This window comes from Mus musculus, chromosome 6 (assembly GCF_000001635.26).
Source record: "Mus musculus strain C57BL/6J chromosome 6, GRCm38.p6 C57BL/6J".
Taxonomy (NCBI): Eukaryota; Metazoa; Chordata; class Mammalia; order Rodentia; family Muridae; genus Mus; species Mus musculus.
This window is the reverse complement of record NC_000072.6, coordinates 118,060,838-118,081,016: the sequence shown is the minus strand read 5'-3', so window position 1 is coordinate 118,081,016 and position 20,179 is coordinate 118,060,838. Positions and strand designations below refer to the sequence as shown.

At 50.4% G+C, this 20,179-nt stretch overlaps 1 protein-coding gene across 5 annotated transcripts in view; it reads right to left on the bottom strand.

The window, feature by feature from the left end:
- Positions 1 to 20,179, bottom strand: part of Rasgef1a (RasGEF domain family, member 1A) — an 80,042-nt gene that overhangs the window by 10,530 nt on the left and 49,333 nt on the right. For 3 of the 5 annotated variants that reach the window (NM_001362104.1, NM_001362105.1, NM_001316749.2), the window contains one exon: positions 456 to 659. In NM_001362104.1, coding sequence (NP_001349033.1) covers positions 456 to 653 — 198 coding nt within the window. In that variant the 5' untranslated portion in view covers positions 654 to 659. Of the gene's footprint in view, positions 1 to 455; positions 660 to 14,554; positions 14,633 to 20,179 lie in introns of those variants that run through there. The other 2 variants (NM_001362103.1, NM_027526.1) reach the window with 1 other exon arrangement.

The following is a 20,179-nucleotide window of genomic DNA, read 5'->3' as shown; positions in this document are numbered from 1 at the left end:
GTAAGGAAGAAGGCTTTGGACTATTGATGGGTAGGTAAAGGGCTCCGGCATCCACAGGCCTCAGAGAAGGGGTGTCTCTTCTTCCTTGAGGATTTGTGCTTCTCAGCTCAGGGATGAGCTCTAGGGAGTAGTCTGGGCTAGCAGGTCATAGGACCCGATGCTGGCCTCACCTTCTCTCAGGGGTGGGACCTCTGTATATCTCTGCTTCCTACGCGTCCTCCCTGTTTTTATCTACTTGGAGCATAGGGAAGTCACTTCAGCTTCCTCTAGACAGGCTTCTAGGAGCACAGTAGGAGATGATGAAGGCCCAGGAGGCAGGCAGTATTGGCCCTGCTGCCCATCAACCCCTCTGCTCTGTCTAACTCTACAGCCCCATCTGGGTCTCCCTCCCCTCCCTGAAGATTTCCCCTCCCAGTCACTTGCTGTTGCAGCTCCCTCAGGTCCCAGCCACTCACATCAGGATAATAGTCCACCGTTGGAACCAGATGCTCCATCAAGGCCTCCAAGGACCCAGAAGTGAGGCGTCCATCTTGAAAAATGAGGTCCTTGGAGCCGCTGCTGGCCCCACCTCCTCTCTCCCCCATGCCAGGCTGCACCTGTCTGTTACAGTTGGGCCCAAGGATGCTGGAGAAGACCACAGATGTCTGGGGCATAGCTTCCTGGGAAAGAAGAACAAGGGTATGAGATTTGTCCCAGGTGGCCGGCAGTCTACGTGCATGCAAGGCTGACTAGGAGCCCCAAGGAGAGGAGCTTGGGCAGCTTGGTGGTCCCCCAGATGCTGCAGCTCTGATGAGAATTTCTTCACCACCTGCTCCTTGGATCCTAGATCTCACTCCAGGGACCCTGACTCAGTGTAGGGTCTCTGTGTCCCAATCATAGGCCTCCTGGGACTGTATCCAGAGAATAAACGCAGGAGCAAGTATAGGGAGCCTGTGGTCAAGACAGCCAAAGTGATGGAGTGTGAATGATGGATATGTGTGACTACTGATCGCTCATTAGCTATGCGGCTCCTGAGGAGCACCAAGGAACACCCTTCAGGGCAGCAGATGTCAGCTCCTGAGACTGATGCGCAGAGGGATTAAGGGATTAGCAGAGGCAGTAGTCTAAGGGCTGGGCTAATCAGTATATGCTGTAGGGCCAGAGTATAGTGTGCTGCTGCCGCTGCTGCTACTGCTGCCGCTGCTGCTGCTGAGAGAGAGCTTAGGGTCTGCTCTGAACAGAGAAGCTAAGAAATACGGCCAGAGAAGCATCTGGAAGCTGATTATTTGGTTTTGCTGGAACACTGGGAGAGCTTGTCTGGTCAAGAAGCAGCAGATGAGGCGGGGTGATGGACAGTTCCACCTTACCAAGCCTGAGCCACTTACCAGCACAGCACAGAGTAACAGACGGGGTCTGGGGAAACGTCTGTAACTGGCTTTTGGACATGTGGAATTGGTGCTAAAGCAGGCAGGGCAGTATCCTGGTGGAATTGCACTCTAGGACTGCCTACGCTGGATGGGAAACCTCAGAGTTTGTCTCTGGAAAACCACTGGAGTTTTGCCTCTATGGAGGCAGCAGGGCTCTGGACAGGAGGTATAATTGAGGGTAAGGGACATGCTCTAACTTCCCACTAACTCATATGGCCCCTGTGGAGCCCCTTGGGCAAGGCTGGTATAGTCAGTCTGCTGGGAGAACCACAGACAGGTGGAGGCTGCATGGGTCTCAGTATAGTGTGATTCTGCTACTACTGAGGGGAGAGAAGCCTGAAGAGCCAGTAGGAGTCCTTGGGACAGGCACAGTTCCCAAAAGGCTACCCTACCATGGGACTCTGAAGTCTGCAGGAATCACTTGGAGGGGACACACGGCAAAAGCCAATACTCAGTGTTGTAAATGGTGGTAAGTGGTGGCACCGAGCCATCTCATTTATTCTGTACTGTCATGCTACTCTGCCCTGAAAGCTCGCACAGAGGTCAAGTCACAGCCACTGGTCTCACGGACACCTGGAGGCCAGGATGCCGAGACAGCTGGCAGGAAAGGCAGGAGGAGGAAGGCTTGAGCGGGGAGTCTCAGGCTCTGGGAACCTCGGGGCAGTGGAAGTGCACTTCTGAAGTCTTCGAGGAAGCCACAACACCCCTTATAAGATCAGCCCTAGGCCCCCATCACCTGTACCATTGATTGGTGTCACTTGCATGTCACATGTGCACCAACGACACAGGCAGCCCACTCGACATGGATACTCTATAATATTAAATGTGGCCCCTCGTGGCAGCAAGAGCACCTGATCTTGTTAAAATTCAAGATCTTGTTCCAGGCCTGGCTCGCCAAGAACCTGTCCCTGACCAAGACACGGGGATGTCTCTGGTGCAGGCAAACAGAAGGCCAGGGAATCTGCATCCCCTGCACATTCCAGCCTACACACACACACACACACACACACACACACACACACACACACACACACACACATACACTGTGGCCATACATGGGAATAGCACAGAGACTTCTGAAAGCCACCTTACTCAGCTCTCAAACTATCTGGGGGCAAGCTTGGCACTGGCATTTTCTGAGCATTTCCAGGTACAGAGGAGTATCAGGAAGTCCCCTGCAAAGCTCCTGGCTGCACCCAGACCCCTGGTGAGGCTGTAACCATTGAGAGGACCCAGGAAGTCCCCCAGGTCAGCCAGAGGGACTAGGAGAGACCTGGAGTGGGCTGGTTTCTGAGGCCCATCTTTGCCTCTGCCCTTAATCCAAAAGCAGTTAACCTGGGCCACGCTGCCGTCCTTGCATGCATGGGGAACAGGCTGTGCCTGGCTGACTATAACCCTCCTCACCCCCTTCTTCTCCGTTCAAACAAGAAAACAAGCGCCTGCTAATTACAGCCCTAATCAACTCAGTAAAGCACCTTGCAGCCAGACAGAGCAAGTGACTCACTGTCTCCTTGCAGACAGTCTTAAAAGCTTCTCAATTCCCAAGTCAAGCAGGTGGTACGAGGGCAGGTCCAGGGATCCATGCTGCAGGGCTACCAGGAGGGTCTCTCCTCCCTAGAGTTGGGGACCCTGTTTCCTCACCTGGGTTTACCTAGCGTTGTAGAGCCACCACTGAGGAAGGTCACCTCCCTATGTGGACAGAGTTCTCCTGGCCTGAAAGGAATTGAGCTTGGGTGAGCATGACCCACTGCCTTCGGAACCAGAGAGGCCTTCAGGGTCCGGGTGAGCACGGAGGGCTGTCTAAAAGAGGTGGAGAAAGAAGCCCTTTGCAAGCCACTGAAATGGATGAGCTGCAGGCCGGCCAAGTGGCCCAAGGCAAGACAGCCACAGGGAGCAGGTCTAGGAGCTTCCTGTCACTACCCTGTTGCCTCTTGCCAGCGTCCCTGTCACTTCCTCTGCACAGCCTCGTCCTTCCCTCGAGGCTCAGCCTGCTCAGCATTCTCCTGTTCCTTCCTGATCAAGAAGCCGCTCATGGTGGCCTCGCTGCCAAGTCATGCTTGCTGCCCCTCCTGGGCCCAGTACTGAAGGCGCTGTCTCAGGATGTTACCAGGGTCATGTCTGTACCCACCTATGGCCATCCAGCCTCATCTCCCTAAGTCTTCTCCCATGACTGCAGGTCTTAGGTCCAGTGCATGGGAGAGCGAGCTTGGCACATGGATTCAAGAACATACTCGCTCACTGTCTCCACCTCTGTGATCAAGCCCCTAGGCTTCTCTACACCCGTCCCCTCAGACGTAGCCTGGTGGGTTTCTTATCCTTCCTCCCTATAGGGCCGTGTGAGGGCTAAGTCAGAAGATGAGAACTAGCAAGTGCGTGTTCCTAGGGCAGTGCCAGCTATGGCCATGTGACCTGTGATGTGCCCTGCCCCGTGGTTCAGTGGTGATCCCTGATTCTGACCATGGCCTCTGACCTAAGGGACACACCAAAGCTCTTGCTGAGGCCTGAGACAAGCACACCAGAGCTATGCGCACACCAGAGTCTGGGGCTGCGACAGGTAACGCCTAGGAATGGTTACACTCTGTATGCACATTTCCATCTGTGGGACACAGAGACCCGTAAGAAAACTCCACCTCCTCACACTTCACAGAGCTCTGCCAAAGACAGCTTTGCGAACACATTCCCATATCTATGCATTCTGCCTGCTGCTCCCCAGGGACCACACTCCCCAGTGCAGCATTCATACACATCTCCACTTCAGCTCTGGGGATCTGGGCCTGGGAGATAGCAGTCATTGTTTCTCTCCTGTGCCCCTTCAACATCCATAACACGCTCCCGTTGATGGCTCCGAAGTGTAAGGAGGGAAGGGTGAGGAACGCACACCTAGTGAAGAAACAGCTTCCCTCCAGCTGTTGATAGGAGCAATCGTTGCATCTTTGTAAGTCTCAGGACCACAGCCACAGACTGCAGCATGGCCTCCTGACTGCGGGAAATGTAGTAGGGGGTGGGGTGGGGGTAAAGAAAGGATAGCTTCAAGCTCAGAACAAGCACACTGAGATGTGAACCAGGCAGGCTGCAGGACAGAAAAGGATAATGGCCCCAGATGTGAAGCTGCTTCCAGCAGGTGTGTGATGGAGCTTGGCCCCAGCACAACACAACAGCAGTGGCAGGCAGCCAGGGCTGGGAGACTCTTGTGGATCGGACAGAGCTGAGAGAATAAGATAGCTAGCAGTTACTCTGGGCTGCAAGATACTCTGGGAAAGAACAAGATGGGCAGCAAGATTTGGCAACAGATCATAAAGAAGGTCCCTTCTTCCAATCCTGGCAGAGATTTTAGTGCCCCTCTATGCGCCAAGCAGCCCAGACCAAGCTGGCTGTAGCCACTATGGGGCCATAATCACTTTTCCTGTTGCTGTGATAAAACACCCAGCAAAACTGACTGAAATGAGAAAGGGCTGTTCTGACTCACAGTTGGAGGGTTCAATCCATCTTGGTGGGCAAGGCTCGGCAGCAGAGGATAGAGGTCACAGGTCACACTGCATCCACAGTGGGGAGGCTCTACTTGGAGAATACTGCCCTCTGCTTCCAAACTCTACATGGGCTAAGAGACTCTGCCCCCTGGGGGGAGTCCTGGGACTGAGAGCAGCTGCTGCAGTGGAGACCAAAGGGTCCAGACCAGAGGAACCCACTGCCTTTCCTCACTACACACTGTGTGGGCATCTTCACATCCACTCCTGCATGTGAATGGCCCGGGCCATTTATTCTTCTGTCCCCTCCCTCTCTTGGATCCTTTTCTTGTTTCCTCTACTGTGGATGCCCATGGAAGACAAGAGCTAGGTCCATGGAGGACAAGAGCCAGGTGGGGTGGGGAAGCCAGGGTGTGGTTTGGTCTCTAGAGGTCTCATTAAAGACTCAGCCCCTGGCTGCCAGCAATCAGCCTAGTGGGACCAGGGAAAGATAGATGCTGACCTCAGGGTAGAGTCAAGTCACTGCAGGTTGTTCCCCTCTCTCCTGTCCCCACCCTGTGACTGTGTGCATGCTTTGGGGATAGTCTCAAGAAACACGCCCTTATTTTTTTTTTTCCTCTCTGCCTCTAACTTGATACCTCGGAGGCTCTAGACAGCAAGTCTGGAGACTGGGGAGGGCAGAGTGACGCTGTAAATGATTAGCTGGGACAAGAACATTTTCCTTCAGGAGATGGGGGCATTAGGGGGCGTAGAGGGAGGCAGTGCAGCCTGTTCTGGGTCCTGGAAACATCTGAGGCCCAGCTACCTGCTTCTAACACCAACTCTCTCCGGCAGGTTCCTTCCCAAGAGGAGGCGAGGGTCAGCAGTCTTCCCAGTACACCTCATCCAACGCATCTTTTCTAAAGTGCAAGTCTCCTTCCCAGAGACACTAAGGGAAGGACTTTGGATGTCCCAGAGGGACAGCCAGCTAGCAGGCTGCCCTTCAACCCAGCCAACCCCATTCCAGCAGAGAGTAGGGCAATGAACGGCCTAAGAAGGGGCCAGTTTCACGCACATCTGGGAAGCAGGAGTTGGGCATCCTCTGTTGTGTCTTGGGATTGCCAAGAACATTCAGAATTCCAGAGCCCTTCCCAGATTCGAGTCTGTGGTTCTGGAAATTTCTAAGAAGTGTAGAAGTAGCTCTCAACTAACCTTGTTGAATTTTAAATTCTATTGTTAGAAATCAGAGGAAGCCATGAACTGGGGTATCCATGTAGCTCGACACACATAAATGTGACTCCTACAACACAGAAGAAAGCTCGATTCTCAGATAAGGGCAGCAAGCCCTGGCCCTCAGGACCTCCATTCAACTGCTCAGGCCGGCAGTGATGTGCAGGTAAGCCCAGCCTTGCCTTCCCCCCCACCTCCCCAACATCTCCTCAGGAACACGAAGGAAGGCTGAGAGGGAGAGAGGAAGGCCGATCCTCTATCCAGATGGACATGAGGATAAAGATACACTCCTTCAGCGTGCTGCACGTGGTTTCAGGGGCTCTGGGGCTCCCAGGGGGTTGTCCTTAGGCCCAGGCAAAGCAACCAGGATTTCTGAAAAACTAGGACAAAAATGGCCCTGAGGGTACACTTTGCATAAACACCCAGGGTTCTGTCAGAAGGTGGAGGGGCATCAGCCGGCTCCCTGCCTCTGCCAGTTTGGGGAGGGGTCTGCTCTCTGAGGCAGCACCAGGCTTCTATTTTTTAACCTACTCAACAAAAACTGAGACTATTTTTAGCTCGGCAAGCTGCAGGACATCACAATTAGCAACTGAAAATTACACATCCTGCCTGTCTCTCCTCTGCTGCCTGGGCGGGGGTGCTCCAGGATGGAGCTGGGGCCCAGCCTTGTGCCCCTACCCTCAAGGGCACAAAATCTAAAGGGCAGATCAGAGGCCACAGTCAGGGATATGCTGGATGCCTAGACTCAGGGGGAGGGCACATGAGCCCAGCTCTGCCAGGGACCCTACAATGGCTCCCAATCACTCTTTCCAGAAAGCACTTGCACTGGGCTGGGGCAGGGAGAGAGATGCCAGAGAGTACACTCCTTGTTCATTAATGGACGCTCACTACATACACAACCAGCTTCCTGGAGCCGGTACAAACCTTCAGTGAGCCTTCAGTGGGGCAGAGAATTTGCACCAGAGGCTTTGGGCCTCTGTCACATCTCCAGAAGGCTGCCATCAGGTCGCTGGCAGGGCCACCACATTCTCCAATACAGCGGTTCTAAATTATAATTAGGACTCGGAGCAGGCGCTGAGGAAGTGTAAGCAGAAGACTCGGTGTGTTGGGTGAGCACACCTCCCTACAGGCTCAGCTCCTCAGCCTTGAAAGGGGAGGCTCAAGAGCCAAGCATCTCTTGTTTAGAGACTACTAGGCACTCACTAGGGACCACTCTTCTTCCTACCTTTAGGGTCTGTTCCTTCCTGCCAACAGGGGGCACAAATGAACCTCCCGGCTCTCCAGCCAGAGTTCCCTCAGGACAGGAACTTCCACATCCCCTCACCAGCACCTCTTTGTCACTACTATACCCTCAGGGCCTGCATTGAGGGGCAGTGGGAATCTGACTGGCAGATGGAGCCCCCATGTGCACAGGTAGGGGTTCAGGAATCTGCTGAGGCAAAACAAGACTTCCTGCCCTACACTAACAACACCTTTATCATCAACTCCCCTACCCCTCACTACGCAGGTTTTTGTTTCCCACAGGCTGACTTTCCCATCTCCACTTGGAGCAGGTAACACTTGGGGAGCCTGGCCCAAGTCTTGAGTGAAAAATACATGGCTCAGTTTCCCAGGATACAGCCCATGCCACAAGCTACAGGTGAGCTACTGCCTGAGAGTCTTTGGCTCAGGCTCTGTCCAGCCCAAAAGCCTCCCTCAAAGATTCCCCTGGAGACTGTCTTCCCTCCTCCAAAGTTAGGGTCCTGAAGTTGGAGCTGAAATGTCTCCCTTATGCTCTTTTATTTTGTGATTTCTTTCTTTCTTACTTTTTATGTATATGAGTGTGTTGCCTGTATGTGTACATATATACACAGACACATATATACACATATGCATAATATATACACATATATTCATATACACATATACACTCACATATATGTACACATATACATAATATATACACATATATACATATACATATATACACACATATATATACACCATGCATAATATATACACATATACATGCACACACACACACACACATATATGTATATATATATATTGCACATACACACACACACACATATATGTATATATATATATTGCACACACACACACACACACACACATATGTACCATCTGTGTGCCCATGGAGGTAAGAAGAGGCCTTGGAATCCCCTAGAACTGGAGCTACAGGTCATTGTGAACCATTATATGAGTGCTGAGAACCAAACCCAAGTCCTCTACAAGATCAGATAAATGTTCTTAACTGCTGAGTGAAACCAGCTCTTCAGCTCCCCCTTTGAGCTCTGGTTGTGGTCCTGTCCTCTGGATCCACACACAGCAGATGGGTAAGGTCTAGCCACAAGCATAGCCTAGGCCTGAGCTGGCCAAATAGCAACTATGTCATTCTGCTGAGACGAAGCTCCTCCCCTGTAACATGTGATAGTGAAGTGAAGCTTTGAGGCCCACAGCCTGGGGTGCACCTGGCTGCTTCAGCAAGAGCAGGACACAGACTGAGAGATGATATAGGTCTTCCCCTGGCCAGGCCTCTGGGCCCCCTGTTAACACCTTGTAAGGCAGCCAGTTGGCCCACAGCAAAGATGGAGAAGACAGATGCCAACTCTGACTCCTGGCAGATGGATCCCTTGGCCTGTTATTCAGCCCTATCCCAGGCATGGAGGCTCAAAGCAGCCATGGCCTAGGGAGACCACTTGCCTCCTGTATAGAAATAGCATGCTACCTTCTTGGCTCATAGCCCCTCCAGTTGTCACCCTCTCCCCCCTTTGACCACCTGTGCTCTCTACAGCAAGCAAGTTCTTGGGAGAACCAGCCCCTAACCCAGTGACTGATCTGCGGGAACACTGAGCCCAGAGGCCATGAGATAGCTAGGGGTCAATAGGCCATACACTGGCTCCCACATAAGTCTAACCTCAAGGAGCCATAGTTACAGCACCATAAAGGAAGATGACATTTGGGGCAGGTAAGATGACTCCTCACATAAAGGCACTTGCTCCAAGCCCAAAGAGCTACCTGAGTTTGATTCCCAGGACCCCCACGGTGGAAATAGAGAACTGACTCTTGCTATTCTCTGACCTCCACAGACATGCCAGGACACAGGTGTCTCACACATAAATAAATAAATAAATAAATAAATAAATAAATAAATATCATTAGATTTTGGGGGTTCTTTTTAAAAAAAAAAAAAGGGCCACAATTGCCTTGCTGTGATCATAGAACAGGCCAGGGCCTGGCACAGGGTAGCAGGCTGGGTTCCCACAAGGAGGTGGCTGCCATGGGAACCAGAGTGGCAGCCACAGCACCTCCTCTGGTCCTTCTCCACAAAGGTGGGGCCTGAGCACACCACCGATAATTAAAGCTTTGTTGTGGGCACGTGGCTCTTTTTTTTTTTTTTCTGAAATCCTTTCTATTACCATATTTACTATGAATTAGTGGGAGGAATCCTGCCATCTCCTCATTCCTAGCTGCAGATCCTGCTACGGCTGAGCATCCTCCTCCTCTTTCCCTCCTCCACTGCCTCTTTTCATCTATCAGCTTCTTGTGGTGGCTGCTTAGGGGACAGACTGTCATTGTCCACCAATAACTAAGTCCATTCTCAAGGTCTGAGAGGCGTGGGCTGGGAGCAGGTGGGATGTCAGAGAATCCCTGGCCTTTGTCAGTAGGCGGGGTGGCTGCGACTTGCCTCCTACCAACCCCAGGCTTGGGCAGTTGCAGTTCTTGGCCTATGTCATCATCTCCTCTTATGCTGACTCTATAGGAATGAGCTGCCTCCCTTGCATGCAGTTTGGCTTCCGGGTCTTGTATTTCTGGAGCCCAAGTGGCCACAGACATGGACAACAGGCAAATAGGGCATCTTAGCAAATGGCCATCCTCTTCCCAGGGAGCTATGGCAGAGGGAGGAGAAGTGATGTGGGAAGCCAACCTCCTGGGGTCCTGAAAAACACTGGAATAGGATGCCCTGCTGCTGGTCAGAGCCTAGTGTGGCAGCCACTCTTACATGGATCCAACAGGAAGAGACCTGAGTGCACAACTGACAGCTTGGTCCAGGCCATAGCCCTGCACAAGGCTCATGGCATGTGAGAGGCAACAAGATGGCTGGGTCAGAGGTGAGGGCCCTATGGAGGCTAGACCAGAAGAATGGATAGGAGGGGAAGGATGGCAGGTGTGTCGCAGAGCCATCAGCCACCCTCCATAGCTGCCTGTGGATGCTGAATATAGACAAGGAACAAGGGGTCCTTTTCATTTTAAATGACACCTAATTAGACCGAGTAAAGATTTTTTTCCTTTGTGTTTAAAAACAAATCATTGCACTTGCTTGGGTTTTCATCTTGGCAGATGTCCAGAGATGCATCCCTGAGACCCATATGGCTTGGAACAGGGAGCCTTCTGTGAGTCAGTGAGTGGGAAGGGTGGTGGAGGGGCACCTACCTACTCTCTGCTGGGCCCTCGTCCAGTGGCTGCAGACTCTGAGACAGGACAGCACACAAGTCCAAGTCTCCCAGTATTGCATGCACAGCAGCATTCCTGTGTGTCCACCCAGGGCCAGTGGCGTATCCACCCTTGTCCTTCCTTCCCTAAGGCAGCTCACATTACTACATCTCGGTTTCCAGGAAAAACTACAAATGTCCAAAAGACTGAAGCCATCATCCTGGAACTTACAGCTCATAGATGATACACAGGGTGTTTAAGACTTGTGAGTGGAGCCACCATCGTTAGGGATCCCTCCCTCACCTAGCCAACCGTAGAGGATTTTTGGGAAGGCTGGGGCAGCCTGGGATGAAAGCTGAAGAGAGTGGCTAGATCCTGAGAGACAAAAACAGGGGGGGAGGGGAGCCCTCACAGAAATTCTAAATAAAACAAAAATATGGCAAAGGAAACAGGGGGAAGGACTTGCCAAGAGATAAAATAAATAGATTTAGTTGGAGGCAATAGAACTCCTTAAATTCAAGAGCTGCCTCTTGGAAATACAGCTAAAAAGATACATCTTGCAATGGGACACAGTGGTTTATATCTGTAATTCTGACACTTGGGATTCTGAAGTGGGGGGGGGGGGGGCATGAGTTCCAGGTCAGCCTGGGCCACACAGTGAGACTCAAGTCACAAAAACAACAAACAAACCAATTTTCCCAAGACTCAGTGGAAGTATGACTCAGTGGTCAGGTCAGGCCTAACATGTACAAGGCCCTGGATTCCACTGAGAGACAGAGACAGGGAGAGAGAGATCACTCGTCCCTGGCAATTCTAAGCAACGAAAGCAAAGTAAGATGGAGGGAGGGAAAGGGGCAAGCTTTTTACAAACCCCACTATGCAACTTTACATGGCTGAACACCCTTTGAACTGGCATCTTTCTAGAAAATACAAATATTCAGAACAGACTAATCATGCATAACCATGTTTAGAACTTGAATACACCGATAAGTGCAGTGAATGTTAAGGAAGTTGACGGCCACCTAGACCTTGGGAGGAAACAAAAGCAGGCCCATCTGCGGGTTCCTAAAATGAATTATTTCATGCCTTTGAGAATCAGAGAGTTTTGTATGATACTTAAACCACTCAGAGCCAGATGTGGTGGTGCATGCCTTTGATCCCAGCACTCTGGAGGCAGAGGCACGCAGGTCTCTATAAGTTGACAGTCAGCCTGGGTTACATAGTAAGCCCAGAACAGCCAGGGCTAAAAGAAGAGCTGCTATGCCTCCTCCCAAAACAAAAACTAACTAAAGAAAGAAACAAACAAACTAACTAATTCAGCTATTCAATCCTTCAGATTTCTTGCTTTCCTGCTCATCCTGTGAAGTTAACAGAGCCAAGAACTCCAACATCTGTAGCATGGAAATGTGAGACACCTATAAACATAGCTGGAAAATACACCAGGAAACAGCATCAAACCAAAGAAGCGAACTCAGTAACATTTTAAAGCACAATAGAGCCTGACCTAGACCTATTTATTCCAGGAATGAGGGGACAAATAAGCCCAGAAAGATCATAAGTCAATTCATGGATACACTCAAGAGAAACTGTTGATGCTTCAACTAGATACAGGAAAGCAGTGGTAAAACTGTATCCGTTCTCCGTGAGTACCTGCTCGTTTGGCAATGAGTGCAGGGCTGGGGTGACAACAGAGAGCTGCAGACACCACAGGGCCAATGGCAGACGTAGAGAAACAGGACAGTGAGGCAAGCCCAGGAGGACCAAGTCCACAGGAAATATTGCTTTGTGTCCTGGGACTCAGCAACTCCCAGGGAAAACAGACAGGGGTGCTGTGCCCACTTTCTTCCAGCCTTAGGCACCCCAAGGCCACCGCTGCCAGAGGCCTAGAAGCACCGGTGAAAAGATAAAGAGGCTTGAACAAAGCCTTGGGCCAGCAGACAAGTAGGCAGCACAGCTGAGGGCCACCAGGATGGAGCAAGCTCATCAGGCTTCCTTAAACTCTAGACTTTTCACCCTCCAGCTACATTTCACACCATCCCTGCAGACTACAGACTCTATGGTCTCCTCTGGGGCTAATGATGCTTCCGTCCCTGCCCAGCCCTCAATGCCCACGGTCCTATCAGCGGTAAGGCCTCTTTGCTGTGCCATCAAAACACATCAAATCACCTCTCTCTCATCCAGAATCCAAGCTCCATGCCTGTGCTCCCTGGCTGGCCCTGTCATGGCCAGCACTGTCCTTGACCCTCCCACGTGAAGCATCCAATGATGGCCTGACAGCCCCAGGCATTGTTATCCCTTCCAAGACCCTAGGACAATAGCCTGTCATGCTGGTCTCTAGTGCTCCCAAAAGCCCAACCTCCCACACAGATGGCTTCCCCACCCAGGCCTGCCCTGTCTTCCTTAAATGTTCCCACTCACCTAGTTCTTTCTCACTCTTCTTCAGTGGGGTCCTTACACCCACAGGACATCTCTGACGCCTCTTCTGGCTACCCTGACAAAGGCACAAACATCACCCCACACTGGTAGTCAGCTCGCTAAGCCCAAGTGTGCCACACATCCCTGGGGAGACCGGGGCAGGCTGTGTAGCCCCCTGGTGGTTAGTAGAATGATGTGTGTCAATGAGCTAGAACTGAGGTGCCAATGTAGGGCCCCTTCCTGTCCTAGGACCCTGTCAACCTGTTCCCCAGCAAAAAGTAGGTGGCACAGCAGAGTGACGCAGGATGGGTATTAGCAGAGGAAACAGTCACCGGAGCTGAGCATCGTTTTACGTCTGCATGATACCAGAATCATCCTTCCTGATGCACTCCTGCTGTGGGCTACTCCTCTACGTTCATCTTTAGTCCTTTCTGCCATGTAACTTAGTCTGTATATTACTCACTGTGGAGGTGCTCAACCTTCCTAATGTTGCGACCCTTTAATGCTGTTCTTCGTGTTGTGCTGAGCCCCAGCCATAAAATGTATTTCGCTGATACTTCATAAGTATAATTTTGCTACTGCTATGAATTATAATGTAAATATCTGACATGCAGGCTATCTGAGAGGCAACCCCTTGAAAGGGTCGTTTAACCCCAAGGGGTCTTGACCCACAGGTTAAGAACCAATGATTTTCTGGCACCCAGATGAGCTCTGTGAGGATAAGAACTGTTGCCTGCTTAGTTCTCTGCAAACCACAGTGCCAGCGCATAGCAGGTGCTTAATAAATGTGCATTGTCTGTCCTACATCTTCAGCCCATTAATGTTGGCTCCTCATCTCCACTCTTCCAAATCAATGGTCTGCACTGGGTCTGGTCTAGACAGGTCTGTGTACTGCTCCTGAATCCCACTGCCCACTATGGCTCAAAACAGCTAGAAAGGTGCAGTGGTGGCTCAGGCCCAGGGTTAATTTTAGGGAGATTCTCAGCCTTCCCCTCACTAGGCACTCTTCTCTTTAAACACATGACATTTGAGAATGCACAGGCACAGCCTTGCCCCCACACCTGCCTCCTCTTAACGGCTCTCACTTAAGCCTCCCATATATAAACACGTCCTCTCTCCCGCCCACACATCGCACATACAAGCGCACACCTCCCACATGATCAACCACTCCATCACAGACCGCCCCCACTCCAAGCACTTATGGAGTAAACAGTGGTTCTGAGCCCAAGGATAGGGGAAATTCCAAGATCGCCACTGCTTTTTACAAGTCTGCTCTGTCCAGGACAGCCCTTTGCTTTCTCTTCTGCCGCACCCGGACCCTGCTGCGAAACACCCCACCCCACCCCCACCCCCTGCAGGTTTTCAAGTGGCGCTTTACAGCGGAGCCGCTGGTGTCAGCAGAGGCTAGGAAGGCAGCAGCTGCACCTTGGGCGAGGCCCAAGTGGCGGCAGGTGTCCGGGCAGGGACAGGAGAGAGAGTTGCCCTGGTTGTCCTGGGGGCGAGCACCCTCCTGGCCGCGCTTCCCAAGCTCTGGGGCACAGAAACCTTAACCTTGCGGTCCTGCTGTGGTCAAGACACTGCCCTGGAGTGCTCCTAACCCGCAGTCCCGCACTGCCACAACCCTACCTGGGGCTCCAGAAACATCCTGGCTACAGCTCCCGCTACCGGACCCGCAGGCGGTGTAGAAGCCCGACTACCCTCCGGGGCTGAGCCAGTGCCGCCCAAGCCCGGGGACTTCCCTCCCGTGACCCAGCCACCTCCCGCCCGGGGCGGGGCTGGCGAGCCTCGTGAACAAGACCCTGGGAGGAGCACTAGCAAGGGACAGGGCGAGGCACAGTGAGGCGTGAGCACCCGCAGGGTTTGTGGTGCTAGGTTTGGGAATGGCGTAAGGGTCAAGGCTCTGGGCTCTGGGCGGGGTGGGTCGTCTTGCTGGTGAAGTCCAGGAAGGAGAGGGGAGGGGAGGGGAGGGGAGGGCCAGGAAGGGTCCCAGACTCCTCCTTGGAGACTGAACGCTACAGAGCTACCGCAGGTGCCCAAGCAGCGCTTAGTTCAGATGCTTCCCCTGCCGGGCGGGCGCTCGCTCCACACAGCTGTAGTCTGAAGTGTCTTGAATCCTCAGTCCTTCTATCATCCCCAGAACGCCAGGGATACAGCAGCTGCTGTCGTGGAAGGGCTAATCCGAGTAAGGGATATGCCTGGTGCCTGTCTCTGAGGATCTATCTCACCTCACCCCCACCCCCACCCCACTCCCTGCACTAGGAAAGAATCCTGTCAGGTGCCTCCCACCGCAGCTCCAGCTCTTAGAGTTTAGATGGCAGCGGTGGGCTGAAATGAAGAATGCCCTCTCTGGGGATCTGAAACTAAGGAAGCAGATAGAGGCTGGGAGGGCAGAGAGAGCTGGGCCAGGTTCTAGGAGTCAAAGCTGCTCTCAGCTGGAACCATAGACCATAGACGGGGCAGAGGATGCCCAGGGGGGATTAAACAATCCTATGAGAGCACACAAGCAAGCCATGGTCCCTAATGGAGACTGATGACCCGGACTTTACCCCACCCTGTCTGATCTCTGCCCAGCGGCCTGAGGGAGCACACTTCTCTCCTGCCATCTCCCTTCCCCTCTTTCTCCATCAGCTCTCTTAGCACAAAGATCCATCAGCAGACAGACTCTTGGGTAGTTAGTTCAGTCTTGTGGAACTCTGAATGTTGGGCTCATTCCCTTGTCTCCTAGGAGGACCCAGGCCCTCTGGGCTCTGCCTCCCCTGACGTCTCTACCAGCTCGCACTGTCGCTGGACCCCACCTTTCTTCTCAGGGGTCTCAGAGCCCATAGTATTTATTCCCTCCTGGAACAGCTCCACAGATGGCGGGGAGGAGGGTGCATCAGCTTTCACACAGGGCCCCCCTCTTCCAGCCCTGCATCTTGTTCCAGGGGATGCAAAGCTCACAGTGACCTCTGCTGGCGAATCTTGTCAAGACCCACCTAGACCCTCGGGTGCTGGGCCCTTGCTAGGCTCAGGTCATTCCTTCAGACTGCTCTTCTAATACCAAGAGAAACAAAACTGGAGTTCTACTTCTAGGAAGTTACCTGTCCCTGCCTTCTTTAGCCCTGTTCCTTGACCCTCTAGGACACCTGGGTCCTAAGAGGGTGATGGCATTTCTCCCACATGCACAGTTAACAAGCCAGTTGCCACCTGCTCCAGAGCAAGCTTTCCCCAGGGAGCCTATCTAGTCCCATCTCTGGCAGACATGGATGAAGCTGTCTGTCACAAGTCTGACCTCAGCATGCATATATGCATCAATCCACATCTTTCCCAGCGTCCAGGGACCTAGGGAAGCTGGCAGGCTAAAGGCTGACTCCTGTCAGATGTCCTGCTTAAAGCTATCTCGCAGCAAGGGCTTGTGGTGCCCGACCCAAGACACCATTGGAAAGTGGAGATGTGATGCGGTCTGTAAACAGCTGCTGGGGTTACTGGAAAGGCAAGACACATGGGAGGACATGCTTCCCTCCTTACTCCAGACAGCGGGGGCTGTCCTTAACAGTCCTTGTCTATAAGAGACTACCCTGAGAGTGATTGAAAAAAGAGGCAGAGAAGCCTGGCTCTGTGATGAAAGTGACAGGGCCATCCTCATAAGCACAGGACAAAATTGTAAGCTATAGCATTTTGTCTGCTTCCGCGGGTGGATGGACTCCATTGGGGCCCAAGTAAGGTCTGGGCACTTTGGTCTTAAATTGCAGTGCTTCAGTAAAGATCACAGTGAAAAGCGGAGTCCCGGGGCCTCGGGGTTCTGTTGCTCTCTCTCTGTGAGGACCTCAGCTCCTCTAACCTGGCTTAGCATGGAGTGCTTCCCCAGGTGTGGGGTCACACCCCCTTAGGAGTCTGTCTATATGTCATCTTCTCAATGACATCTTTAAGAGGTCACCTTCCATCGTGGCCTATCTCCCTCACCACAGGTTCCCTCCTTGGGTTACTCAATCCAGCCTTATCTTTCCACCTCCTTATTGGTCTGCTTTAAAAAGAATCTGAGCACCATGAGAGGAAGATCTTTATCTGCTCACTGTTCAGTCAGTAACTGTAACTTGCCTGTGCATAGGGGCATGGTGGAATCCATCTATGGAACATATACACGAATATACTTGCCTGTTTGCAGATACAGATGTGGCTATGGAGTTAGATGTGAATACTAGTGTGGATATGCTGATCCTGATATATGGATACGAACAGAAATTGAGAAAGATAGGACAATGAAATATGGATAAAGATATAGGTTTTCATGTATAAAGATAGAATTTATGGGCAAAACATAGACATGGATAGAGAGATAAATATAGATATGGTATATAGATGTGGATTCAGGTATAGACAGCCAACACAGGGCTCAAGCCTATAATATATATAAGAACTTAACAAGCCAAAAGAGTCAAAGACCCGTTTGTATAATGAACAAAGTTATGGAGAGGTACTTCATGGTATAGCAGCATGTTTAAGTCATTGGAGTTTATCAGTCATCAGCCAGAGAGACGCTAAAATCACACTGTGAAAATCCCTACACACCCAGACTGGCAAAAATGAAAAAGCAGAAAATGCCAAGTGCTGGCAAGAAAGTGGCAAAACTGTCCGTTGCTAGTGGCCACATGGCCAGGGCAGTCATGTGAGAGCAAGCTCCAACTGTCTTCTGGGAGCTGAGCACACACAGATCTAAAAGCTCCACCTGGAGTATACAGACTTGGCAGAAACGCTCACAGACTCATACCTAGAGATACATGAGCACTGTCTCCGATGGCTTCTAACTAAAAACAACCCAAGCATCCCCCACAGAGGATGTTTCAAGACAGGCACAAACCAGAGCTCTGCATAACCATCTGGTCATCACCTCAGAAGGTTGCTAAGGGAAACCTATACACCAAGGAAGAAGGGTGGTTTTGATCATAAGGCACAGAAAGCATAAGACACATACACCACAAACCAAGAGATACAGGGTGTAAAACCATAAGTGAATAGAAGCTTAAAACAAACATTGTGCAGTTATTGACAATCAATAAAGTAGACTTCAAATCAAAATTGATCAGAAGAAATAAAAAAAGGTAAAAGGTCACTGCCTAATAATAAATGGAATAACTCATCAAGAAAATACAACAATAGTAAATACATATATTCCAAACCAGGCTCTCAGTTTTATAAACCACTAGTGGACATAAAAATTAGATACACTCTGACACAACACTAGTGGGAGGTTTCAGTACTTCGTCCTACTAATCTCTAGATAGGTGTCCCCCACTTGAACAGATGCATCCATATATATTCAAAAAGAGAGGGAGGGAGACCAGATTAATAAAGTTGAACATTAAAAAAAATGGAGACTACAACAGATCCCAATGAAACCCAGAGAATAATTAGGGAATATTTTGAAAATCTATTTTTTTAAACTAAAAGAGATAGATGTATTCCTACATGCACATGATCTACTTCTTAAATCAAGAGGGGGTAAAACAACTTGGACAGATCCATGCTCAGCAACCACGGTGAAGCAATAATAAAGGCACCCGGCAAGCAAACCCGGGGAGAAAGAGAGACAGAGACAGAGACACAGAGACACACAGAGAGAAAGAGACAGAGACAGAGACAGAGACACAGAGACACACAGAGAGAAAGAGACAGAGACAGAGACAGAGACAGAGAGACACACAGAGAGACAGAGACAGAGAGACACACAGAGAGACAGAGACAGAGACAGAGACACAGAGACACACAGAGAGACAGAGACAGAGACAGAGAGACACACAGAGAGACAGAGACAGAGACAGAGAGACACACAGACAGAGTCAACATGAGTATTTCTCAAACTGTTTCATAAAACAGAAAAGGAAGGAATTTATCAAACTCAGTGTGTGAAGCCAGCTTTCCCCTAACACCAAAACCAGGTAAGTACATAATAGTTAGAGAGAGAGAGAGAGAGAGAGAGAGAGGGAGAGAGAGAGAGAGAAAGAGAGAAAAGAAAACAGTCACGATGAACATAGGTACAAAAGGTATTCATTAAATTCTTGCAAACTGAATCCAGGAACACATTGGTAAGACCATCATGATGGGCTTCATTCAGAGAAGCAAGGCTGGTTTGACATACATGAATCAGTAAGAGCAAGACTGAGCTCTTCATTGAATACATATAAGGACAGAAGCCACATCATCACCTCAATGTAGAAAAGGCCTTCAGTGAAGTTCAACATCAATAATAATAATAATAATAATAATAATAATAATAATAATAATAACAAAAGGAAGCCTGAAGAAATGTGGAATAGAACATACCTAAACACAGTAAAGGCTACAGGTGACATAATAAACAGGGAGAAACTAAAAGCATTTCTTCTAAACTCTGGAATGAGTCAAGGCTGCCTGCTTTCTCCACACTTATTTAATATAATACAATATATTGTTAAAAATCGAAAGCAACAAAACAAAAGAAGAGAGATATCAGTAGGAAAGGAAGAATTGAAATTATCCCTGTTTATAGACAGCTTGATCCTGCATGGAAGGGACCCTGAAGACTCCAGTGGAAAACTCCTGGAACTGCAAACAGCAAATCAACAGCACACAAATGCAACCCGCCAAAGCCGGTAGCCTCTCCACCTGCCAATAGCAAACTTGTTGAGAAAGAAATTAGGGGGAACCCCATTAACAAGAGTTTCAAAGTGAAAACAAAAACAAACAAACAAAAAACTATCTAGGAATAAATCTAACCAAGGAGGTGAAGACATCTACAGTGAAACTGTAAGACACTAGAGTAAGAGGCTGGAGATGGGGCTGGAGAGATGGCCGTATTACTAAAAGCAATCTACACAGCCAATATATCCCCATCGAAATTGCAATTATACTTTTCCCAGTGTTAAAAAATCCCCAAATTCATATTTCCATACAGAAGACCTCCAAAGAGACAAATCAATCCTCAGCAAAAAGAGGGACACTGTAGGCATCACAGTACCTGTACTGGCTAGTTTTGTGTCAACTTGACACAAGCTGGAGTTATCACAGAGAAAGGAGTTTCAGTTGAGGAAATGCCTCCACGAGATCCAGCTGTAAGGCATTTCCTCAATTAGTGATCAAGTGGGGAGGTCCTCTTGTGGGTGGTGCCATCTCTGGGCCGGTAGTCTTGGGTTCTATAAGAGAGCAGGCTGAGCAAGCCAGGGGAAGCAAGCCAGTAAAGAACATCCCTCCATGGCCTCTGCATCAGCTCCTGCTTCCTGACCTGCTTGAGTTCCA